This window comes from Sorex araneus, chromosome X (assembly GCF_027595985.1).
Source record: "Sorex araneus isolate mSorAra2 chromosome X, mSorAra2.pri, whole genome shotgun sequence".
Classification (NCBI taxonomy): Eukaryota; Metazoa; Chordata; class Mammalia; order Eulipotyphla; family Soricidae; genus Sorex; species Sorex araneus.
The window spans coordinates 370,841,734-370,867,458 of NC_073313.1; the positions used below are offsets into that span (position 1 = coordinate 370,841,734).

Below are 25,725 nucleotides of genomic sequence, written 5' to 3' on the forward strand. Positions count from 1 at the left end.
GGCACCCCAAGGACCCTGTGGTGGCAGGAAACCGGACGTGGGCTGAGGCTCGCGCCCCTGCACGGGCGCCCCCACCCCGCTCTCCGCTGTGACGCTCGAGGGTTTCAGAGCCGCCGCCTGCAGGGGAGAACACGCTGGCACACGCGTGTCCGACAGAAGGCCGCCCGCCACGTGTGTGAAGCTCACAAACCCACAGCGAAACGCCGAGAATCACGAGCAGGCGCTTTCTCGGGCACAGAAGCCCCCGCTGGGCCGGCGTCCCCAGAGACCGTGAGCCGAGAGAGGGAAGGGCTGCTCCATCGGGAGCCTCAGACCAAAGCCCGTGGACGGTCAGAGCCAGGCCAGGGGTTTGCGCCCGGCCCCGAGCAGCCTGCGGGGGGCTGGGGGGGGGCAGGTGCACAGGCACAACCTCGCCAACTCCAGTAACAACCTTTCGAGGGGCCGCCCGCCCACCTGCCCACCCAGCGCCTTCTCTCAAGCCCCAGAGGAGCACTGCGGCGGGAGCACGTGGCGGGGCTCTGCACTCTGTCTCCGTAACGTGAAGGCAGGAACACGGGGGACGGTCACTGCATCAATGGAGGGGTAAAGCCCCGGCACCCCTGCCCCTAAACAAGGAATCAGACCCTCTGACGTGGGGAGCACGGGACTGCGAGTTTCCACGGCGGGGCTTCTGCGGGGTGCCGAGGCACAGGGTGGCCGAGACGGCAGCTCGCTGCAGGGGCCTGGCGTGCCTCGGGGTCCAGGGACCCCGAATGACGTGCCAGAGATCCTCCCGAGTTGGGGTTTTCTGAGACCCCTGGCACTTTTCTCACACGGACTCTGGTCTGAGTGCTCCCCAGGGAGCCGTCACGGCTGCTGAGAATCACAGCCCGGCCCTGCTTGTCCACCTAAACACTCTGTCTCTCAGGCCCCAAGGTCCAGTCCTGGGTTTGCCCAGCCCCCGGCCCAGACCACACTGACAGCAAGGAAATGGCCCGAGCTTAGAGGAAAGGGAGGGCTGGAGCGATAGGTCAGCGGGGAGGGCGTTGGCCTTGCATGCGGCCGACCCAGGTTCGATTCCCAGCATCCCATATGGTCCCCCGAGCACCGCCAGGAGTAATTCCTGAGCATCGCCGGGTGTGATCCAAAGAGGAGAATGCGATTCTTCCTCCCTTGGGTGCCGGGCACCCCCAGGCTCACGCAATCGCAGACTGATGACCTGAGGGTCAGAGCTCCCTGGGGAGGGCAGGCAGGGGCTTCCCGGTGGGGAGGGGACTGGCCAGTCGCCGCCTGGCTGAACCCCAGGCCAGCTGCCGCTGAGACGGGCCCCGCCCTCAGGCCTTACCCGTCTAGGGAGCGCGGGCAGCGGGGATGGCCGGAGGGACCCGCCCTCAGCTGCGGTTTATGAGCCGACGTGAGGATCAGGAGCTGAGCCGACGGCGGGCGCACATTCCAGCCACCGTCCAGCGTCCTCATAACGGAAACGGCCACTCTTCAACCTCCTCCACGTCAACCCGGAAATCCCGTGTAAGGCTCAAGTGACCCATTTCCTGTCTAGAGACTGACTAGTCACACACTTAATAAGAACCGGCAACTGGACGGCCGGACAGACAGACAGACGGGGTGAGGCTCTCGGACAGGCACCTGACAGGCCCCGCTTTGATTTCCCAAACACCACCTGAGTGATCCCTGAGCACAGAGTCAGGAGTCAGCCCCGAGCACTCCCGGGTGTGGCCCCGCCCCCAAGCCTCCCTGCCCAAACAGAAGCGTCAGGAGCACCTGTGCCGGTACTGAGAAAAGGCGCTGACCTCCCGGCCGCCCAAGCTTCAGCGAGTCCCCGACGACAGCTGAACTGAGGATCCTTTAACTCAATCACCAGGGTATTCTGCACGACTTGGGGCTGCACCCCGCCCGATAGGCACCTGCAACCCCCCTCTCCATCCAGGAGGGCCCCAAACGGCTCAGAACACGACTAAGTGGTCCCTGGAGAGGAAAACCAGCCCAGCTCACGTGGCTCTACGCGTAATACTGCGGGGCATTAAGACAGACCTGTCCTGGCGGGGAGATGCTCGGGCCCTGCACCCCACCGACCCCAGCATCCCCGCCATCCCACACGGTCCCCCCCAGCACTGCAGGAACCACCTGAGCAGAGCTGGGTGTGGCCCCCAATCCCCGCACAGAAGTCCCAGGTCTTAACCCCATTCTCACGCAAGGAATAAGGGGAAAAGTCAGTAGCACCTTCTGAGAGTAAACAACAGAAAAGTCTGGAATTTTCTAGAAGAACCCAGCCCTTTCTCTGCACCATCATGAGAAGAAGGAGCTCCCAACCAGCAATGGGGAGATGTAAGCCGGCGGCGGCAGACCGGGTGCCCGGAAGGTGCCGGGGGACGTGGGGTGCAGGAGGGCCCCTGGGGGGGGGGGGTCCCAGGCTCCGCCCTGCAGCTGCAGCTGACCCCGTCAAAGTCCTCGCAGCAGCAGGAGGGCGGCGTGGGAAGTGGCCCGGCCCTCTGCACGGGACAGACTGACCACCACGCTCTCACTGTGACCTGAGTGCTGGTGTATCCCAAACCTTCAAAACCGAGGAAGCCACGTCAGGTGACGTCAGCGAGGACGGCCACGACGCCAGCAACAGCAGTAACGCCGCCCGCTCCCCGGCACGTGTCACAGAGCTGGACGGGACCCAAACAGTGTCCACTCTGGCCATATTTCCCCCCTTTCCATCACATTCCACAGACCCACAGCTTCACTGGAGTCACTCAGTTTCCCCGACAACACACGGGGACCATCCCCACCCCTTTCCTGGGGACGGCTCGTTGACGCATGCGGGACAGGCCTTACGTCCCTTGGCCACACACTCAGCAGGCCCTGCTGGCCGCACCTGTCGGGAACACAAACGCTGGCCCGGGCCGAGGCCTGCTGGGTACTTCCCCCGCTCTACTGCCCTGTGTCAACACTCCCATTCCCAGCAGCAAGCCCGGACAATCTCTTCCCTCGTGGATCAGAAAGTAAGACAGCCGACTGCACAACTCGACTGCACAACCCGGCTGGACAACTCGGGGGTTCCCGACACTCACACGAGTTTCCCTCCCCTGCGAATCCTCCGCAGTTCACCCAATTCCTCTGAAACGCATCGTGGAGCAGGGACCAGGCAGACGTCCGTGTTAAGCACTTACCAGCAGGGTTTGTTTAAAACTCCCATTTCTGGGGGCCGGAGCGATAGCACAGCGGGTAGGGCGTTTGCCTTGCACGCGGCCGACCTGGGTTCGATCCCCGGCATCCCATATGGTCCCCCAAGCACTGCCAGGAGCAATTCCTGAGTGCAAAGCCAGGAGTAACCCCTGAGCATCGCTGGGTGTGACCCAAAAAGCAAAAAAAAAAAAAAAAAAAAAAACTCCCATTTCTGGAAAGTGACCCCCTTGGCTCGCTCGTGCCTGCTCTGGCGTGGACCCGCAACGCCCCGCAAGCAAAGACCTGGGCGTGCATCTGGCCACGCCGGCCCGGCGCCGCTCCTGGGCCGACAGCTCTGCAGCTCTGCCCCGTGCTCGCTCACTTGCCACATGGCTTCTGGTTTGGGTTGTTTGTTCTCAACTACTTTTCCTCCTAGAGAGACCTGAGCCCCCCCCAAAAAAAACCAATAAAATCTTAAATGGAAAAAAACAGAACAGAGCCCCTGGGAGGGAGAGACCAGCGCCTGCCTTGCGGTGTCTCCCGGGGAACAGCAGACGCTCGCTCAGGGCTGCATGTCTGCAGCTGTGCCCGCGCCAGGCAGAGCCTCGACGCCGAGGGCCCCACGGGTGAGCCGCACCCCTCCCCACGACCTTCTCCATACCTGGACCCGTCCGTTTCCCGAAACACACCGACACGCACTCCCCAGCCCTCCTCCCTGTCTGACTGGGCTTCATGATCGCACCCGGCCCTCCCTCTGCCAGCCCCAGCCGCGGGCGCCCGGAGACAGCGGGAAGTGGGGGAGTCCCGCCCGGGCGGACGCCACCGCCTGCAGGTGAAGCGCCGTCACTCACCTCCACCACGCGCTAACGGCTGGATCAGCTGAGCTCAAACTGCCCCGATTCGTAAAGCCACAGCTCGCTTCCTTCTCCTGAAGCGCCAGAGCTCGGCCGGCCTCGGCCCCCAGGGACAGCCCCCGAGACACTGGGCACAGGCCACGCAGCACGCGCCAGGCCCGCCAGAACAGAAGCTCGCATACGAAACACGGAGAGGTCACGACTCCCCGTTTTGTGCATCAGTGAAAGGAGAGTTCACAGAGCTCATAGAGAGCTGGGGCGATAGCACAGCGGGTAGCGCATTTGCCTCGCATGCGGCCGACCCGGGTTCATCCCCGGCATCCCATATGGTCCCCCAAGGACTGCCTGAGTGCAGAGCCAGTAGTGACCCCTGTGCATTGCCAGCTATGACCCAGAGAGTCAAAAAATAAATAAAAAAGGAAAAGAACACAGAGTTCACAGAAAACTGGGCATCCTTTGCCCAGACATCAAGGAATGACGCGGTTGTCTGATACGGAGTGGAGAAGACACGGGCTGTAGAAACCACTCGTCACCCGACCCCGTCCTGTCAACTGCAGGGGGGCAGGGAGACAGAGCCCACTGTGAACCCCCCCAGTTTGGGGGCCACACCAGTGGCGCTCGGGGCCGAGTCCCGGCTCTGAGCCGAGGGATCAGGCCGGGGAGGACCGTATGGGATGTCGAGGGTTGAGCCTGGGCCAGCCGCGGGCAGAGGCAGTGCCCCCCACCGTGCTGCCTCTCTGGCCCCGTGACGGGGTCTACACCACCCAGACTCTGGCGCCGGGTGGAGGGTCAGAGCCCGGTTCATCTGACCATGGCAAAGACCAGCTGTTTTTCTGCTTTTGTCTGTTCCTGTGACAGCAAGAGCCAACCTCTGTCTCTCCCACCTCCCGGGTGTCGGCGACCTGCTCGGCAGCTCTACAGAAGTAGCAGAGTGGGGGCTGGAGCGATAGCACAGCAGGTAGGGCATTTGCCTTGCACGCGGCCGACCCAGGTTCAAATCCCAGCATCCCATATGGTCCCCTGAGCACCACCAGGAGTAATTCCTGAGTGCAGAGCCAGGAGTGACCCCTGTGCATCGCCGGGTGTGACCCAAAAACCAAAAAAAAAAGAAACACAGAAGCAGCAGAGTGACGCGGGGCGAGGCCGGAGGAAACCACCCAGAGCAGAAGGGGAAAAACCGACAGCAGCGCACAGGACTCTCGGGATGGGACTCTCGGGACAGGACTCTGGGGACAGTGCTCTCGGGACGGGACTCGTGGGACGGGACTCTCGGGACGGGACTCTCGGGACAGTGCTCTCGGACGGGGCTCTCGGGACGGGACTCTCGGGACGGGACTCTCAATGCGTCCCTGCAAAACCCACCTTAATCCAAGGCAGCTGGTCAGCAGCAGCCGCACCTGGGCGAGTGTTTCACCTCATCCCCGTGCAGAGGCTCCGTCCCGGGGAAGCAGGACCCGACACGGGACTCTGAAGGGCCGAGTCCACCGCGTGCGGCCCGCAAACACTCACCGAGCGTCGGGGACACAATGAAGGTAGGGCAAGGCCTGTCGCGAGAGCCCACGCGGCAGACACGGCCCAGGAGGCCCACGTGGCCCCCACGAGGACAGGGCGGGGCTCCCAGAGAGGGAGGGGGAGAGAGAGAGGGGGAGGGGAGGGAGGGAGGGAGAGAGAGAGGGAGAGAGGAAGAGAGAGAGAAGGAGGGAGAGGGAGAGAGAGGGAGGGAGAGAGGGAGAGAGAGGGAGGGACAGGGGGAGAGGGAGAGGGGGAGGGAGGGAGGGAGAGAGAGGGAGAGAGGGAGAGAGAGAGAAGGAGGGAGAGGGAGGGAAGGAGGGAGAGAGAGGGAGGGACAGAGGGGGAGAGGGAGAGGGGGAGGGAGGGAGAGAGGGAGGGAAGAGGGAGAGAGGGAGAGGGGGAGAGGGGAGGGAGAGAGAGAGGCCACTCGCAGCGGCTTCACATCCCGAACCTGCCCGTGAGACACTCGGGCAGCGGCAGCGCTGGCCCCACGCAAGGCCCCGGGCGTGGCTGCTAACACACCCACAGCCCGAAGCCCAGGGAACGGAAAAGGAAAGCGAAGCTGAGCCCAGAGCTGGCGGGGGCTGGGCGGCTCTCCCACCAGAGGTCAGGGGCAGGGCAGAGAACCCAGGAACGGACTCAACACGTCCGGAGACTGTCACTCGTAGACCTGCCGTTTACAGAAAGCGCCACTGGGGGCCAGAGAGAGGGGACGGGGGTAGGGCCACTGCCCTGCACCTGGCCAGGACAACGTGGCTTGGATCAGCACTTTCCATAGAGCCGGGGCCCGCCAGGAGTGATCCCTGGGTGCAGTTAGGAGTCAGCCCCCAACACGGCGGGTACGGAATCCCCCACCCACCCCTGACCCCCCCCCCCCCCCCACCACACACACACACACAGATCATTCATTGGGAAGGAAGCCGGGTCAAGGCCGGGAGAGGCCAGAACACCGCCGTGTGGAGACGTCTACAGACAGCAAGAACGTCAGGCAGAGGACCTGCCCGTGACTCACGGCTCGGGAGCTGAGGACGTCGCTAGCTGGGGCGAAGCAAGGCCGTCTTCACCGACGCTTACTCAAAGGGTGAGGGGGGAGGAAGAGAAAATGTGTTTAAGACAGAACAGAGGGTCCCCAGGGTGCAAGCAGGCCAAGCAAGTGACAGGAAAGGGAGATGCGTGTTCAAACTCGGACTTGCACGGCAGCCAAACGAAGTGGACAGGCTACCAGGGCCCACTCGGATAGCCGGAGAAAAAGAAAGGGCACATTCTAGAAACATGCCCTGCCACCACTGAATCATGAAAGAAGCGGAAATCTGAACAAGACCAATTACTGGTATGGGCTGGAGCGACAGCACAGCGGGGAGGGCGTTTGCCTTGCACACGACCAACCCAGGTTTGAATCCCAGCATCCCATATGGTCCCCTAAGCACTGCCAGGAGTAATTCCTGAGTGCAGAGCCAGGAGGAACCCCTGTGCATTGCCAAGTGTGAGCCAAAAGGAAAAAAAAAAAAAGACCAATTACTTGCAAAGATAGTGAATGAATGATCCAAAACTTCTCAGTAAACGAAGTCCGGGATAAGATGACTTAACTGGTGTGAGTTCCACCAAACACTCAAAGAAGAATCAATACTAATCAATCCTTCTCAAAACCTTCCTAAAATTTCGGGGAGAAGTGATAATTCCAAACTCATCTGATGAGGCTGGTGTAACACTGACACAGAAGCCAGACCAGAGTACTGCAAGAGAGAAAAAAGGCCTGTATCCTGCAGGAGCATACCACACAGGCCCTCAATAAACATCAACAACCTGAATGACACAATCCACCAAAATGATGACATACACCAGGACACAGTGAGATTCATTCGGAGATGTAAAGTTGGCACAACTTCACAAATCAAAGCGAAGTACCACATGAAGAAAAGGCAGGCTAAGAACTATGATCGTCTTTCTACAGAGAAAAAACATTTGACAAGATCTAATATCCAATCATGGTCAAAGCTCATCGCGAACAGGTCATGGAAGGCCAAGCCTACAACTAACATACCTGAGGGTAAAAAGTTGGAAACTTTCCCTAAGGTGAGGGACAAACCAATTAGGCAAGAAAAGGAAAACAACGTCACCAAAATTGAAAGGGGAGAAGTAAAATGGTCTCTTTCTGCAGGTGATGTGATGCCATAAACAAAACCCTAAAAATTCTACCAAAACATGGTCAGAACAATAAATCCAGCAAAATTCCAGAAAACGATTTTATTTCCTTGACATCACTCACATTTTTCATGGATTATGGTTTTGGATCTAGTTTCCCAAGAAATGAACCTTTCTGACCCACGTCTCCCCGAGGTCTCAAAGATGAAGCACCAGTGACCCTGAAACAGGCCTACACAGCCCCACAATCTGCAGAGAGGCAAGGGAAGCCGTCAGGACCGAAAACTGACTCGGCCACACAGACGCCACCAGAACACGGGTCGCTGGGTCCCTACGAGCTCGAAGGAAAAGGAATCGTCTGAGTTGCCAATGCTATGTAAGCTAGAACATCTTATTTTTAAACTAAAAAGCACAGGGGGATAAAAAAGAGGGGAAGGGGAGTGACAGCACACCGGGGAGGGCGTTTGCTTTGCATGCGGCCGACCTGGGTTCGATTCCAGCATCCACATGGTCCCCCAAGCACTGCCAGGTTGATTCCTGAGTGCAGAGCCAGGAGTAACCCCTGTGCATCACCAAAAAGCAAAAACGCACAGGGGACAGAGTGACAGTACCACGGGGAGGGTGTCTGCCTCACACGCGGCTGACCCGGGCTCGAGCCCCAGAGGGTCCCCCAGCACCACCAGGAGTGATTCTGAGTACACCAGAAGCAAGCCACTAGCACTGCCAGATGTGGCCCCAAACAAACAAACAAACAAGCACAAGTTAAAAACCGCAACCTTGTTACCAACATTTGGGAAAAAGAATCTGTCACAGCGAAGGCCGGGGAGTTGAAAGCAAGCGCAGGCCCTTGAAGACCAAGGACCCCACCGAGTCCCACACGAAAGGGGACCTTCCTCTAAGGCACAGCCGGGAGCCCGGGGCCGTGGACGCAGGAAGTGCTCCGAGCGCGGCAGAGCACTGCCGGGCCCGAGGGAGGGCTGGCTCAGGCCCCCACGGCAGGAATAAAGCAAGCAATAAAGCACAGGAAGTCTGGCCACTTTGACGGATCACCTAACATTTTTTCTGACTGTTAATTTCTTTGACATCACAGGCCAGTGACAAACTACAGAAGCCAAAACACTGAGCCGGAAACTCGGAATCCACAGAGATTCACCTCACCCATTCTCAGAAGCATCCTGAGCTGTCTGAAACATATCCTTGATGCCTTAAAGGCGGGCCGAGGGGCAAGAGACAGCTCCACCCCCGGCCCCCACAGGCCCAGCTGGGACCCAAGGCTGGTCATCCCCGGCAGGCCCCCGCTGGGTGCCACCCTCAGCCTTCACTGCACGCAAGGGTGCAGCTCCAGGTGCCCTAACAGCAGTGACAGGAGAGAGGAAAACAAATTACAAAATTAACTCACAGGAATCATATAGTCATGACACGCTCGAGAATAGACCAGCTCCTCCGTAATATCATGATTATTTGGGGGCTTTCGTCTGGGGCCACAGAGCTCAGGGGCTACTCCTGGCTCTGTGCTCAGAAATCACCCCCTGGCAATGCTCAGGGGACCCGATGGGATGCCAGGACTGAACCTGGTTGGCTGCGTGCAAGGCAAGTGCTCTGACTGTCTCTCTGGCCCCCAAAATCATGATTATTAGAGTTCCTTAAAAATTTTCTGGCGGGGGGCTGGAGCGATAGCACAGCGGGTAGGGCGTTTGCCTTGCACGCAGCTGACCCGGGTTCGATCCCCGGCATCCCATATGGTCCCCCAAGCACTGCCAGGAGTAATTCCCCTGTGCATCGCCAGATGTGACCTAAAAAGCAAAAAAAAAAAAAAAAAAAAAAATTTCTGGTGGGAGTAAGGAGGAGGGTCTCAGTGGTGAGAAAACAGAGCCTCCCCGTCAAACGTCCGTATTCTCCCTCTTGTGTTCAAACCCCTGAGAACTGCACGTGGCCCCAGAATCGGCACAAAGAAGAATGAAAAATACAGCTGGGACGATGACTCCCCCTGGGGGCTGGGAGCCGGGGGGTGGGGGGGCCTCGACGGGCAAGTGGGAGCGTCGCGTCCCGAGCCGTCTCCCCGTTCGCGCAGGGCCAGGACCCGCACCCACCTTCTGGTACACGATGGAGCACACGAGGTCCTTGACGGCGGACAGCGACAGCTCCTGGGCGTCCAGGGCCACGCTCTCTCGCGTCAGGCCGATCTGCAGCAGGAAGGACACGGTGTGCACGGAGCCGCGGGAGTTGGTGAGCGATGCGGCCCCGAAGCTGCCACCATTGGACGGCCGGGCGGCGAGTCCCGTCTTGGGGCTGGACGTCGGGGAGGGCGTGGGGGGCACGGCGGGCGGCTGCGTCCTGGGTGCGGGGGGCGGGGAGCTGTTGGCAGACATCTGCCCGCCGGGGTGCTCGCTCCGTAGACAGCTGGCGGGGTCCTGCCGGGGCTGGCGGGGGCGGGGGGGCGTCGCTTCAAATCCGGGGACTCAGAGACTCGGCGGAGCCCCCAGGACGGTGGCGGGAGGCGCGGCTTCCTCCCTCGGGCCGCTCATGCCGCGGGCTGCGGGGATGCGGGCGGGGCTGGCCCGGGCAGCGGGTGGCCGGGGCCCCCAGAGCCGGGGTCACGGCCGGGGAGAAGCTGCCGCGGGGAGCCGGCCACTCATCGCACCCACTTCCTCTCAGCCGGCGGCGCCCCGGCCTTCAGCTCCAGGAAGTCCATGTCGGGCAGGCGCTGGCTCGCTGCCCGGGGGTCTCCAGGTGCCCAGGCGCGACGCCTAGATGCCCCCCATGCCGTCGGAGAGCGGAGGGTCGATTCTCGGCGGGCGAGGCGCAGCTTTCCGAGCACAGCACCGGAACCTTCCGTCTGGTGGACGCGGCGCTCCAGACCGTCGTGGTCAGCCTGGACGGAAACGGAGGGGGGAGGACAACTTACTCGACATTCTCTGGAAAACACAAACCAGCTTCACAACAACTTTTGCTGCCTCACGATTCAGCAATGGGCCGAGCAGGCAGACGCTCTGGGTTCTAGCGCCCAGATCCGAGTTGTTTGTTTGTTTTTGGCGGGGGGGAGAGGGGGTCACACCCGGCGATGCACAGGGGTCACTCCTGGCTCTGTACTCAGGAATCGCTCCTGGCGGTGCTCAGGGGACCATATGGGATGCTGGGAATCGAACCCAGGTCGGCTGCGTGCAAGGCCAATGCCCTCCCCGCTGTGCTATCGCTCCAGCCCCGCGCCCAGACCCGTTTGTTCACTGGGGGTCTGACTGTCATTTTGGGGGGAGCCTCCTGCTTACAGGGGTGAAAGGCCCTTTCACACACACCTCACTCACACCCGAAGCCCGACGGCCAAACACTTTCCTTCTGAGTCATGACAAAAGTCAAGAACAAACCAGAAGGAACAGAAACAAAAGGTAAGACAGAGGGTCGCGGAGAGCCAACGCCGCGCTCGGCCGGCCACGGAAAGGCCTGCGTCTGCCCGGCATCAGTCCTGCTCGCTCCGTTCAGTCTTCTAGAAGACGAAGGAAGCAGAGACGGGGTTACCACGGTGAACAGTGGCGGGGGGGAGGGGCTTCCCCAGGGGCCAGGTTAGAGCGAGGAAGAGAACAAGACCCCGCCAGGCTTTCACCTAGGACAGTCCTAGGTCTCGGGGCGGGGGGCTGCCCCCGCTGTCCGTGGACACCCTAGAGGGAGCAGTGGGGCCAGCGGAGGGGGTGAAGGGGAGGAAGAGCACTGGGGGGGGGGGCGGAGCGAACATGGCGGGCTGGACGCTCCCCACCCACGCTGGGCCCTGCCCGCACACTCGCACTCGCGGTCAGCAGCAGGGGACAAGGCCGCAGCCCCCACCCCCACCCCCGGCCCCAAGCGCAAGTCTCAGGGGTGAGGGGAGCTGGCCCGGGCCGCACTTCACCAACGTGGCCTCCTCGAGGGAAAGGAGGAACTGAGAGGGCTGGGCCCGACGGGGCGGGCGGCCGGGCGGAGCTGGGCTCGGGCTCTGCCCCGCCCTGTCTGGGCGCCTGAACTGAGGCTGCGGGAAAGCAGGGAGAAGAGAAACCGGGCTGCGGCTCCAGCAAGAAGCCCCAGCACTGCGGCCAAGACAGGACTGGGATCCGGGTCCAGGCGGACGGCAGCGGCCAGAGCAGCCGGGAAGCAGGTCCCAGGAATCCAGGCGGAAACTCTGCACTAATCCTCGCTTCGGAGAACACAGCGGCAGGATTAGCGGGAACGAAAGCAGAGGCCACAGCATCGGCGGGGCCACGTCCTGGGAGCCACGCGGTTCAGCCCGACTCCGGCCGGCAGGCAGGCACTGCCCACGCCAGTGCCCCGCAGCGCCCACCCGACTGACAGCACAAAGATTAAGTGCCCGCCCTGGAGCACCTAGTTCTGGGGAGCACCTACTCTGGCCCGTCTCCAGGACGACTTCTCTGCGCGGTATCAGGTCGCTCAAGCGTGGACCCGACGTGAGGCAGAAAGACAGGGCAGCGGGGAGAGCAGGCGCCTGGCACCTGGCTGACCCAGGTTCGATTCCCACCCTCCCCAGTGCAGAGCCAGGAGTCAGCCCTGAGCACTGCTGGGTGCGGACCCAAAGAGCAAACAGGGAAAAGAGAAAGAGTGGCCTTCCCACGGCCGCCATGTAACACGGCCCAGCCTCACGGCGACTCCGGGCAGACACACCACGCCACGCGGGTGCCACTCTCGACTGCGGGTCTTCCGGCGGGAAGCGCTGGGGCGGCCGAGTCCCCGCCCTGCTGAAGCCCTGGCGGCGTCCTGGCAGCGGCGCCCACGCCTGCAGCCCAGCTGTGCCAACTCACGCCTGACCTCGCAGAGACGCCACGCCAACGAAGCTCCCGGTGCGCCAGTTTGCGGGCAGGCTGAAAACTCTGGGGTCTTCTCGGCGTGGGGGCGGGCGGGCGGCCTCCTTGCACCCCGGTGCTGCTGAAGCTCCAGCAGTCACACCCACATCCCACGGCTGCCGCCACGTAAGCAGCCCAGCCTCACAGCCAACCTCGGGAGAGACGCCCAGAACAGCCAGTGCCCCTGATGGTACACGGGTCTCGGGCGGGCAGAGAACTGGGCCACTGTCCGGAACCTGGAACCCACAGCCACACGTGCAGCCACATGACAGGGTCCAGAGAGCCCCGCGGGAGCACGGCGCATGGGATGGGAAGGGGGCACAGAAGCCCACGAGCTCGAGAAGCAGAGACAGGAACAGAGACGCTCACCCGGCTGGTGACCCCGCAGACCACGGCCTCGGCTGCCCCTTCTCGAGCTGGAAGGGGCTTCACAAGTTTCCTCTCACGGACTCTTTTGCGATAATTCCACTCGCCATTTTGTAGTAATTTGTGCAGCCACCATAGGGGCAGGCGTATAGGGCGGGTGGGACACTGGGGCAAGGGTGGAGGGAAGGTCACACTGGGGCGGTGGGATTGGCGGCAGAACTGTAAATGCCCAGGGCTGTATCATGAACAAGTTTATAAACCACAGTGTTTAAATAAAGTGATAATGAAAGAACAGCAGCCAACTGCCTGGGCCGCTGCAGGTGAAGCAGAAAAGTCTTCAGGCCCCTCCAGAGCCTTCGCCCCTGGGGAGTAACAACGGACAGAGAAGATCCGCCCACAAGAATCAGGGCTGGAGGGTAGGGCATTTGCCTTGCACACAGCCGACCCGGGTTCGATCCCGGCATCCCATATGGTCCCCAAGCACTGCCAGGAGTAATTCCTGAGTGCGAAGCCAGGAGTAACCCCTGAGCATCGCTGGGTGTGACCCAAAAAGAAAAAAAAAAAAGAATCAGGGCTGGAGACACAGTACAGAGAGCAGGGCGCTTGACTGCAGACCCGGGTTCGAGCCCCGGCACCCTATGTGGTCCCCGGAGCCCCGCCAGGAGTGAGTCCTGAGTGCAGAGCCAGGAGAAACCCCTGAGCATCGCTGGGGTGTGGCCCAGAAGCCAAAACAAGTTGGTAAGTCAAGTCCTCTGATGAGGCGAATCCGGGAGGGCCCAACTCAAAGTCAGCGGAGAGGCCTCGGCGACGGGGGGGGAGAGCGGCTTGCGTCTCAGAAAGCGGAATGGGCAGCTGCATGGCACGGTGCCCGGGGAGAAGTGCTGCTGGCAGGGACCAACACACACAGCTCACAGGTGCCAAGGCCAGCGCAGGCAAAGGCACACACGCAGAGGGCTGGGCACGCGGCACACGGCCAGCGGTCAGCCCCTCCCCGCCCCCCCCAGCTGCTCCCTCAGACCCTGCCACGGCCAGCCTAGGCGCTCCGTTGATTAAAAACCCCGAAGCCCCTGCGTCAGGATAAAGGCGATCAGGGTGCCAGGGGGAAGACACGCTCCGCAGAAACCAACAGGAGAATGAATCTTCCCTTTCTGGAAAGGTGTGAAGAGAAAACTTGTCTTATCCAGAACCACTACAGAGCGGGGGTGACCCGGCACTCGAGGTCTGAGCGTGCCCACAACTGCTTCCAGAAAGTTCCCGCGATTTCCTAGTACTGGATAAAGGAATTAATGACCAAGCATCTACTTGCTAGGCCTGCCACCGCTGCACGATACCTGGCGAAACCCCTACACCGCGCTGGCAGATGCATTCAATGCCACTGTACGGGAAGGGAAGCCGCCCTGGGCGCCGTCTGCCCAAGAGCACACACTCACAGGGCTGGGATGCAAACTGGGGCTTCCCAGCGCCCTAAGTTTGCACATTCCTTCTGACAGTTCCTTCTGTTAGTTCACGCCCCGGCCCACAACTTCACAGTGCGATAGGTTTTCCCCTTAAGTCAAGAGCTCTTAGCCGATCTACTTGGGTGGTTTCAAAAAGCTAAACAGGGCTGGAGCGGTAGCACAGCGGGGAGGGCATCTGCCTTGCACGCGGCCGACCCAGGGTCGATCCTCAGCATCCCATATGGTTCCCCGAGCACCGTGGGAGGGCGTTTGTCTTGCACGCAGCCAACCCGGGTTCGATCCTTGGCATCCCATATGGTCCCCCGAGCACCGCCAGGAGTGATTACTGAGTGCAGAGCCAGGAGGAACCCCTGATCATTGCCAGGTGTGACCCAAAAAGCAACATAATAATAAAAGCTAAACAAGGGACATCTAAACAGCAGTAAGGGTAAGGGGCTGGGCACGTCGTGCCCGTGTGTACCCCCAGGCACAGCAGTGAGAACAGGGTACCTTGGCAACACCGAGCGCAGGACGGCACCTTCCCCGCACGGACGCCCTGTGCCCGGCAGTGACTTATTTGAACAGACATCTTCCCACTGGCTTTGTTCCGCCAGCCCAGCTCCGCTGCCTCGTAAGCGATAATGGCTCTCAGGGGTCACCATTTTATGTAAAAGTGATTTTTGAAGTTCTAGCGGAACAGCTCGGGGGGGCGGCTGTGCCTGGCCCGTGCCCACTCAGGTTACCTGTGGCTCCTTGGGCTGTCTCCTGGAAGCCCGATTTGTCTAGAAGATGCAATGTGTGCAGGGAGAAACAGTGAGGCTAAATATTAGTTAACTCCAGTTGGTCTTTATGCTTCAATTAGAAAATTGGGAGGCAGTGCTGCTTCAAGAAGAAACCCCGGGGGGCTGCAGCCAGAGGGCAGCGGGGAGGGCATTTGCCTTGCACATGGCTGAGCCGGGTTCCAGCCCCGGTGCCCCGTAGGGTCCCCAGAGCACCGCCAGGAGTGATCCCTGCGCGTAGAGCCAGGAGTAAGCCCTGAGCATCGCCAAGTGTGGCCCCAAAAACAAAAACCAAAATGGAAGCAGAAAATCCAGATTCCAACTTGTTTCTAAGTTGTATTAGCGATCACGATTATTTCTAGAAGCTCCCAGCTGACAGGTACAGATCATTATTATTAGTATTATTATTATGTGTGTGTGTGTGTGTGTGTGTGTGTGTGTGTGTGTGTGTGTGTGGTCGGAACTGGGACCCAAACACAGGGCCTCACCCCTGGGACCGACCACTGAGCCTCGGCTGGCAAGCGTCACCAATCTTATATGCACTTCAAAGCCCTGCACTATTCACACAAACTAGGGCAAAGCGATAGCACAGCGGGTAGGGCGTTTGCCTTGCATGCGGCCAACCCGGGTTCGATTCCTCCGTCCCTCTTGGAGAACCCAGCAAGCTACCGAGAGTATCCCGCCCCACACGGCAGAGCCTGGCAAGTTACCTGTGATGGATTCAACATGCCAAAAACAGTAACAAGTCTCACAATGGAGACGTTACTGGTGCCCGCTTGAGCACCAGTAATGGGATGACAGCGCTACAGTGCTATGGACTGTCCCCGTGAAAAGACGCCGAAGGTGGCCCGGGATGACAGCCCAGGTAAAGCTGGCGTCCTGCAGGCAGGGCCAGCGCCGAGATTTCCCCTCCCTCACTGCAAACCCTCGGCTTCCCCCTCCCTCCCTGCCTCCAGCCGCATCCCCTTCGGAGCGGAGCCCCTGGGAAGCTCTCGGGTTCACCCAACAGCTGTTACGCTACGGGACGCCGGGTCCTGCGGGAGCACCAAGGCGCACACAACCTCAGAGTGTGACGTGGGGAGCAGGACGGTTAAGGTGCTGGCCTCGCATGCGGCTGACCCGGGTTCAAATCCCCAGTACCACCTGCGGTCCCCCGGGCAGCACCAGGGCTCACTCCTGAGCACAGAGCCAGCGACCCAGCCCCTGAGCACCACCGGGTGTGGCCCCAAACAAAACATAACAGGACCCCAAACCTCCACGGCAAGGACAGGTGACTCAAAGGGGTCTCGGCCGGGTGCACTCAGGCAGCTCAGCCCGAGCAGGTGTGCGGGAGGGACTCCGGGAACCGGGGAGCCAGGGGGACCGGGACAAACCCGCTGTTTCTCGGCTGCAGCGCTGCCAGCACAGAAAAGTGTCTCCAGACCAGAGTCAACTCTGCAGCTGAACCGCTCCCGGTGCGGGCCACCTGGCTGGCGAGAGCGTGTGGCGGGCAGGCGGGGGCAGGAGGCTCGCAGGGCTGCAGGGACGCAGAGGGCTAGACCACTGCTGCTTTCACGGCAAATTAAAATCCCAATCGCTCTGTCGCCAGTTCTTAAAACCAATCCCGATGTCCTAATACCGCCATCTCATTTGTACATTTAAAAACAAATAAATCTGCGTCTCCTTGCAGATTACCGGCAATGCTGAGCGCGGCGAGTGGGCCGCGGGGGCTAAAGCCTTGTTCATCCGGGATTCGGACGAGACAGGCCAGCTCTGCCTCCGGAGCACTGATCCCCGGGAATCCCTGCAGCTGGGCTCTCCACGCCCCTCTGCTCGGCTCTGCGGCGCGGGGCTGGGAGATCTGATTGGCCCGGAGCCAGGGCCCATCGCTCACACGTGGCCACTATCATCTCACCACACAACCCCAGCAAACTTCTCCACTGAAACCGAGATGAAAACATCCCCTAAGCACACTCTCAGATTCGCTGTGAATCACATAATTGAAGAGACAAAACACCCTCCGCAGAGAAGCCTGAGTCAGGAGCACGCTGACAATTAAATCACACTTAAGAGGCTCTGGCACCTACCAAGATCTCTAAGAGTAGTTTAATTTTTTTTTTTCAGACGAGCAATTAACTCTCGCTATCAACTTCAGATGCCTCCGTGAACTTGAGGACAAAATGGCCCTGAAGGAAAGCGCAGGGACAATGATCCCTTTCTGGCCGGCAGGAGGGCTGTTCTCCAAAAGCTCGATGTTACACTGTTTTGTTGTTTTTTTTTTCTTTAGGGTGTGGCGATTTTCAAACGAAAGCCCACCCACCAAAGAGAAATTTCCGTCCGAAAGAATCCATCTGCCGCAGGGGGAAGAGAGCGGTTACAGTGTAGCGACTCACCGCCGGCGTCCTAAGGCTCGGGCAGCCCCCAAAGTTCTGGCGCCGGAGAGACCCCAGAGAGCCCCCCCACCCCGGCACGGACCCCTCGACCCGGGCACGGGGCGGGCGGGTGGCAGCCCCCGAGCCCCGCCGGGGGGTCCCGGGCCAAGTCCCCCAGCCTCGCGCTGCGCCCTGGAACTTCTCCTTGGCCGACTTTCCCGGCGGGCTGGGCTGCCAGATTCCAGCAGGGGTGGGGGCGGGGGGCCAAGGGAGGGAACGAGCCCCCCCCACCGGCCCCCCGCACCCCCGGGGCGCCCGCGTGGGCCGCGCGGAACCGCGAGGGCCCCCGAGGCAGCGCCCGCGTTCGCAGGGCACGAGAATCGGGGCATTGAGGAAAGTTTCCCCGCTCCGGGCGGCGGGCGGGGTGGGACGCGGCGGGCTCGGGGGGCTGCCGGGGGTCCCGGCCCGCGTCCCCCCGCCCCCAGGATGCCGGTGCGGGGCTGGGTGTGGCCCGAGCCCTACGCTCCCGGGCGCACGGCGGGCGGCTCGGACCCCGCCGCGCGCACCCCGGAAAGGACGGCGGCGGGGGGCGCAAGGGGCGCGCGGGGGGCCTCGGGGCCGGGCGGGCGCGCCCTGCGCCCCCCGCCCCGTGCCCGCCGCCCGCGCCCCCCACCCCGCGCCCCCCCCCCCGCCGCTGGCCCGCGCCCCCCGCGCCCCCCTCGCGCGCCCGGGTGGGGGAGGGGACCCTTCCCCCCCCCCCGCGCCCGACGGGCCGAGAACAAAGCGGCGGCCGCGCCGGCGCCAACTTTTGGGGCGTCGGTCCCGCGCTCCCGGCCGCCCCGACTTACGGAGCGACTCGGCCGGCCGAGGAGCCGCGCGGCCGCCGCGTCCCGGCCCGGCCCAGGCGCCAGCGAGGCTTCCCCGCCGCGCCGGATCCCGCCCGCGCCCCCCACCCCGCCCCCCCGGCCCGGCTGCAGGCCCCAGGGCGGGGGCGCGGCGCGGGGCCTGCCGGGAGCTGTAGTCCCGCCCGCCCGGCCCCCGCCCTGCACCCCGGGGCGCACCCGCACCCCTGCCCGCGCCCTGCCCGCGCGCCCGCGCCCCGACGCCTGGCCCGCCGCGCCCCCGCGGCCCCCCGCAGCTCGTCCCACTCGAAACTCCGGGGGTCCCCGAGGGGCAGACGGGCCGGGTGGGGTGCGGGGTCTTAGCGGGGAGACCCCGACGCCTCCGCCCAGCGCCGGACTGCAGGGGAGAAGCGGGGACAGTCCAGGACGAGTCCGTCCGCCAGGAGGGCGGCTCCGGGGGGCTAGGAAGAGAAGTTAGGTGGGTCCCAATTTTTATTTTTTTTTAATATCAGATCATCGTGGCATAAAATGCTCCTGGGTTAACGGTTAGGGACGAGAATTTTAGAACAATTGACCTAAAAGACGGGCAAGTAAAGTTGCTTATAATCTTCCTCGACTGGAAAAATCTTTTTGTAAAGACGTTTCTGGAACATTCTCCGAAATTGGAAGCTGCTAACTATCTCACACCCAGTAAAATCCTATTCGAACTACTGCTTTCTACTTGCTACTTCGGGGGACTCTGCCCTTTGTTTTTTTTTTTAAATGAAAGTAAATTCACTTAGTTTTTAAAATTTTAAGTATTAAAAATAAAAAGTCTTGAAAAATGTTTTTCCCTGTCTATTCCTTGGTTCCTTTTCCCAGCCACTGTTTGAGGTCAGCCCCAAATATCCTTTCTGCAGGACTCAGGCTCTGTTGGAGCACTTTACAGGCCCAGTGACTTCCACTTTCTCTTGTCCTTAAAGGGACAGAAGTTACACTTCCTAGAAGTGAATTGGGGGAACTGGAGGGAGAATACTGCCCAGAGGGCCTTGCCTTGCACTCCCCTGCCTGGGTTCAACCCCTGGCCCCCATATGGTCCCTGAGCACTATCGGGAGTGATCCTTGGGTTCAGAGTCACCCCCCCCCAAAAAAAAACCCTGATTTTTCTAACTCAGGGCTTTGTAAACTTTTTCCACTTGTGATCCCTTTTCTTTTTTTCCCTTCTTTTTCTTTCAGCGATGCACAGGGGTTACTCCTGGCTCTGCACTCAGGAATTACTCCTGGTGGTGCTCGGAGGACCATATGGGATGCTGGGAATCGAACCTGGGTCGGCCACATGCAAGGCAAACACCCTGCCCGTTAGGCTATCGCTCCAGCCCCCTTGGGATCCCTTTTTACCTGAGAAATTTTGATGCAACACCAGGCCTGTCAAATGGGCATACAAACCAAACATTTACTAAAGATAAATCATATGAAAATTCATATGAAAACTTTATCAAGTTCTATGACCCCGGGTGGGTGGACGCCCAATGGTTTAGGAAGCTACAGGGTCTAAATAAAGGTGTGGGGCTGGAGCAATAGCACAGCGGGTAGGGCGTTTGCCTTGCACGAGGCCGACCCGGGTTTGATTCCCAGCATCCCATATGGTCCCCCGAGCATCGCCAGGAGTAATTCCTGAGTGCATGAGCCAGGAGTAACCCCTGTGCATTGCCGGGTGTGACCCAAAAAGCAAAAAATAAAATTAAATTAAATTAAAAATTAAATAAAAAAATAAATAAAGGTGTGAAATAGGCAGGTGGGAGAGATGTGTTCCTTCCCACTGCTTCTCATATAAAAGAGAGATCTTCCATTTTATCTGGACTCTTCAACACTACATGCAACTGGGCAAGAACCTTTGGAGGGGCAGGAAGATCTCCAAGGTTGTCTATGTCTGGCCTGGGTTCCATCCCTGAAACCACGTGACTGCCCACCCCCCCCACCCTGGCCTCTGTCTGGTCCTGGTGGTCTCCAGCACAATATCAATGACCCTGTTGGCCAAGAAGTCCCAGAGGCTGGAGCAGTATTCCAGGGATTAAGTGCTTCCCTGGCACTCAGCCCACCGTGGTTCAACTCCCAGCACCACATACCGTCGTCCCGTGAGCCCGCCAGGAGGGATCCCTGAGTACAGCTAAATATAATAATAATAGCTACAATAAATAAATGAAAATCCATTTAAAGGTTATTGTTGGAAGTGGTCCCCAGACCCCAAGTACTGTTAAGGAACCCCATTCCCCACCCCCCAAAAATGACTCTTTGTACCTGAGATTTTTTCTTTTTCCTTTTTTCTTTTTTTCTTCCTGGGTCACACCCAGCTTTGCACAGGGGTTACTCCTGGTTCTGCGCTCAGGAATCACTCCTGGCAGTGCTTGGGGGACCCTATGGGATGCTGGGTATAAAACCCGGCTTGGTTGGCCTTGTGCAAGGCAAATGCCCTCTCCGCTGTGCTATCGCTCCAGCCCCCTCTTTTTCCTTTTTGATGTAAACTAATTTCCTGTCTTCAGGAGACTATAGCAGGGAGCAAGACTTGGTTTATAAATATGTAACCATGTGAAATTTTTATCCTGGAGAGAAAATATAACAGGAATGACGAAGGTGGAAAGGATATTCGCATCCCTTTGTTCATTGTGGCACTGTTCACAATAGCCAAAGCTGGAAGCAGCCCAAGTGCCCGAGAGCAGACGCACAGATGCGTGGAGTAAGAACCCACGGCCCCATCTACACCTGGAATACTACTCGGCTGGGAAAAAAGGTGAAATCACACAATTTTCTGCCAGGTGGACAGGGCTGAAGAGTATGAGCTGAGTGAAAGAGTCAGGGAGGGAGGCCTGCTCAGGAAGACTCGGCATGTGTGGGATACAAAGTAACGCAGTGAAGAAACAGTAAGGACTTCAAGGCAGCAGAAACTGAGAACCGTTTTAATAGGAAGCAGATCCCTGGAGCAGGGCTGAGGGGTTGGGGGCCCTTGGGACGCGGTGGTGGAGGGTGTGGTGCTGGAATTTTTTTGCATGAAACCCTGCCAATATCAATTTTATAAAGCACCGGTGCCTAAAATGAAGTGTTTTTAAAAAGTAGATTTTTCTGCTTCTGGTGTTTTCTGGAAAGCAGAAGAGCCCCGGGTTTGCAGCCAGGCCGTTTGCTCCAGGACCTCATGCGTGTTGTGTAACCCAGCAAGGAGCGGCGCTGGCGAGTCCGCGATGAGCGTTGCCTACTGCCGGAACAACACGATGCGCTCAGGCTCCGCGGGAGGGAGTCAGCATTCTCCTCACCCCAGCCGGGTCTGATTTACAGAACGTGACTAAGAGGAGAAACAAGTTCAGTTTTTTTTTGGTCTTTCCCCCTGACCTCAAAACACAGACGGACACTTCAGAGCACAGCGGGAGGCAGCAGATGGCGCAGGAAACGTTTGTGGGAGAAAACGCGTTGGGGGCTTTTGTTTTTCCAGACACCAATGAGGCACGTACACCTGAACGTGCTTTCACGCACACAGACTGCAGTCCCGCCCGTGGTCATCAGACACACTGGCCGCACCTCCCCGGGGGGCTGCCAGGGCCTCGTTCTCCACCCGGACTCCCGTGTGGGGTCACATCTGGCCCTGTGCTCCTGATGGACGGGCTGCCCGGGATCGGCACGGCGATGCCCAATCACATGTGCACGGCATCAGGGGTCTCAGGGGTCTTCTGTTTGAACACAGAGGTGGGCGCTGAGGCCCGTGGCGCCCCTTCATCAGTCTCTACACTGGGTTTACCCCACTAACGCCACCTGGGGCCTTATTCATCCTTTCCGTCCCCTTTAGATAACAGACCCCGGTCACATGCTATAACATGTATGCAAATGAGCATATGTGCAGATAGAACTGAATATAGAAGTGCGTTTTATAAATAACTATAGCCGCAGGTACATGCACAGTGTAGCATAGACCAGCAAAGGGAGGGTGGCCAGCCCGAAGGGGGGAAATCCCAGAGACACTTGGTCCCTAGGGCTGGGCGGAGGGCCTCAGGGCTGCAGGGCAGGTGGAGTATGCGGGAACCCCAGGGCCCCTCAACATCACTGCACAGAGCCCTGAGCACAGCTCGGAGCAGCCACCAGCCATGGAGTCGGAAGGAGTATTAATACTCCTGAGCACGGCTGGGTATTAATAGTATTGTGGAATACGCTACCTCGGTTAGTACCCGGGTATCAGTGCTTTCGTGAGACACGATTCGTCCATTAACCTTGGTGCCTGGCCCTCAGGAAAGGCAGGAAGGTCCGACTTGGCCACAGGAAGGAGTTTATCTCCTGCTGTCCTCTGGCAGCTCAGAGAAGGAAAAGTGACGGCGCTGAAGTCTCGCAGGGAAAGTCCCAGTGACGCAGAGGTGAGCAGGAAGAGGAAGCCCGCGGCCACCCAGCCGTCCCTCTCACACCCTCCCCGAGCGGAGGCCACCACCAGGGCCACACCAGCAGCTCCAGGCGTGACGTGGGGACTCTCTGACCCGTACTGTGCCCACAGCTTTGTGCGTGACATCGTCGGTCGGACGCTGGGGTCCGTCCTGTGACCGTGACGCCCGACCTTTCCAAAGGTCAGCTATTTCCAGAAGGAATTTGAGCAACTCTGAGACGTCAAAGGGTCTCCTAATCCCTTCGGAGGTGACCGGGATTTAGCTGGGAGCTGATTTCTGTCATTTGGGCTCTCTGTCCTTCCCCCTTGCTCCCTCGGGGACCCCAGTCCACGAACACTGGGTCGGGGTGGGGGGGGCAGCTCCCGCGGACAGCTGCAGGGAAGCAGCTATTGGTCTCGGGAACCTGAACTTTGCTCACTGGAGCATGTGGAGCCCATAACCCAGAGAAAAGAGGAGGCAACAGGCAAGGGACACCTGGGAAGTACCAGACCCCCCCCTCTAAGCAGGGGGTGCTGAGAACGTGGGGTTTTGAGAAGAGAGGGGACGGGAAGGGGAGCAGGGCCATAGCACAGCGGGGAGGCGCCGGCCTTGCACACGGTCGGTCGGCCCAGGTTCGATTCCCTAGCACCTGATTTTGGTCCCTCTGAGCCCTGCCAAGAACGATGTCTGAGCACAGAACCGGGACGCGACTGACCCAGGTTTGATCCCCGGCACCCCATATTGTCCCCCAAGCACTGCCAGAAGTAATTTCTGAGCACCACCAGGTGTGGCCTCCACCTCCCTCCACCTCCCCGCCCCCCCCCACACAGGAAGAAAGTTCAAGTTGGAAATAACAGGGATAAAAGGCAATTTGTCACAAACTCAGAAGCTAGGAGGCTATTTCCTCACAGTGTTTAGAATCACAAAACAACTCACCATCTCTGAATTCCACCTTCTAGGAATGCATCATTTCCTGGTTATTTACTGGGGGGTGTTTTTTGTTTGTTTTTGTTCTTTGCCACATCGAGCAGTGCTCAGGGGTTACTCCCGGTTCTGTGCTCAGACATCGTTCTTGGCAGGGACCAAAATGAGGTGCTAGGGAATCGAACCTGGGCCGACGGTGCGAAGGCCGGCGCCCGCCCGCTATGCTGTCACTCGGGCGCTGCTGCCGCCTCTGTTTTCCTTGGACTATTCGGAAGGTCACGCCCTGTCAGTATAGACCATCAGAGTAGCGCTGTCACCCTGCTAAGACCCTCCCCCCACCGGCAGTTGCACCCCACCCCTGGGGGTGTCCCCACCCTCCTCCCCTGCCAATTCCAGGCTCCCCAGGTCACACAGATGGGGACAGTGAGAGTGGCTGGTCCTGGGCGTGCAGCCTCCTCGGCTCCTGTGGCTCCCACCTCCAGCCCCAGCTCCCTGGGGACACACCTCACAGAGAGGCCACAGAGAGGCCACAGCGGAACTCAACTTCCCCTCCTGCCTGGTGTGGGTCAGGCGTGAACCCTCCAGCCACTCAGGTCAGAGCCTCCCGGGGTCCAGAGCGATAGCACAGCAGATAAGGCACTTGCCTTGCACGAGGCCGACCCCGCTTCAGTCCCCGGCATCCCGTATGGCCCCCAAGCACTGCCAGGAGTGATTCCTGAGTGCAGAGCCAGGAGAAAGCCCTTTGCAATACCGGGCGCTGGGTGTGGCCCGGAAAAAGAAAAAAAAATAGAACTTGCTGTATCGAACACCCACCCCCTTCTTCTCCGAATCCAACACGTGGCCGCACCCCTTCACCCTGTGCCGTGGTCTGCCACGGCGTGTAACGGCTCCTGCTCTCTGAGGGGACGGCCACGCAAGCCAGGTGGGGCCAAGGCAGGTCCCCGGGTGCTTGTCCTCCTAGGAAACCGCCCCACCCCACCCCGTTCTGGGGAGCACCCAAGGCTCATGGGTCTCCCCCTCCGTGCTGTCCACTCTGGGTCACCTGAATGACCGGCCCTTTCTTGGTCCTCTAAGCATGGTCCTTCATGCCCATGGCAGCCCCGACTAAGCCGTGAGTTCTAACGCAGAGCCCAGCGCTGTGGCAGCGAAGCTGTCTCAGGGGCAGCCACTGCCCAGGGCAGACAGTGGACCCTGGGAGGGGGCGGGGACTGCGAGGAGACAGGAGGCAGGTTCCCGACCAGGCAGAGCCTGGGGCCCCGCGCTGTCACTCAGCTCATCCGGACTAAGGCAGGCCGCTCTCTCTCAGAGGCGTCGCCTCACGCTTTGCGGGCCGGCGGGAGGCGGCAGGAAGGTGAGGGTCAAACCAAGCACAGCTGCTGAGGAACCAGCGTGCCAGGAGCAGGAGAGAGAGAAAACGCGCCCACGGTTCTCAAAGGTGCAGACCAAGGGGACAACAGGTTTACCAAAAACTGGAGACGCAACGTGTGCCAACTTAACTTTTTTTTTTCTTTTTGGGTCACACCTGGAGATGCTCAGAGGTGAGCACTCCTGACTCTGCACTCAGGAATCACTCCTGGCGGTGCTGGGGGGGACCATGCAGGATGCCGGGGAGGGAACCTGGGTCAGCCACATGCAAGGCAAACGCCCTCCCCGCTGTGCTCGTGACCCAGCCCCCGTGCCAACTTCTTTCTTGTTTTACCAAGACGACGGAAGCCAAGCAAGACCTCGAGATCATCGAGCAAGAGAGAAAAGGAGACACAACTACAACGAGATGCCATCTCATGCCGTCGGGGCCGTGGGGATCCCGAACAGAATGACAGCGCGGAAAATAACACACTTCAAATGGTCCAGGGAACCCGCAGCTGGTGGGAGGTAAAAATGGGGGGACTTTCACTCACCCTGTACGGGGGTCCTCAAAGCACATGGAGGCACCGCAGCCCCTGACCGAACAATCCCTTGTCTAGGGGTGTGGCCAGAAGATTTCCGAGCAAGGCCTCCAAGAAAGACCCTTCCCGCCTCGTTCTCAGCAGCCGGTCACCCACGTGTCCACCAACAGATGGACGGATAAGCAAGTGTGCACTGGCCACGCGAAGGAACACTGTCCAGTCCTAGATGCCACGGCAGACATGAACCCCGAGGACGTCCTGCTCAGTGAAACAAGCCAGCCACTAAGAAA

General features: G+C 60.0%; 1 protein-coding gene across 1 annotated transcript in view; it reads right to left on the minus strand.

The window, feature by feature from the left end:
- Positions 1-18,381, minus strand: part of PRKD3 (protein kinase D3) — a 47,605-nt gene extending 29,224 nt beyond the window's left edge. The window contains exons 1-2 of the mRNA XM_055122861.1: positions 18,259-18,381; positions 9,746-10,527 (exon numbers count right to left, since the gene is read on the minus strand). Coding sequence (XP_054978836.1) covers positions 9,746-10,024 — 279 coding nt within the window. The 5' untranslated portion in view covers positions 10,025-10,527; positions 18,259-18,381. The remainder of the gene's footprint in view (positions 1-9,745; positions 10,528-18,258) is intronic.
- Between the last annotated feature and the right edge of the window lie 7,344 nt (positions 18,382-25,725).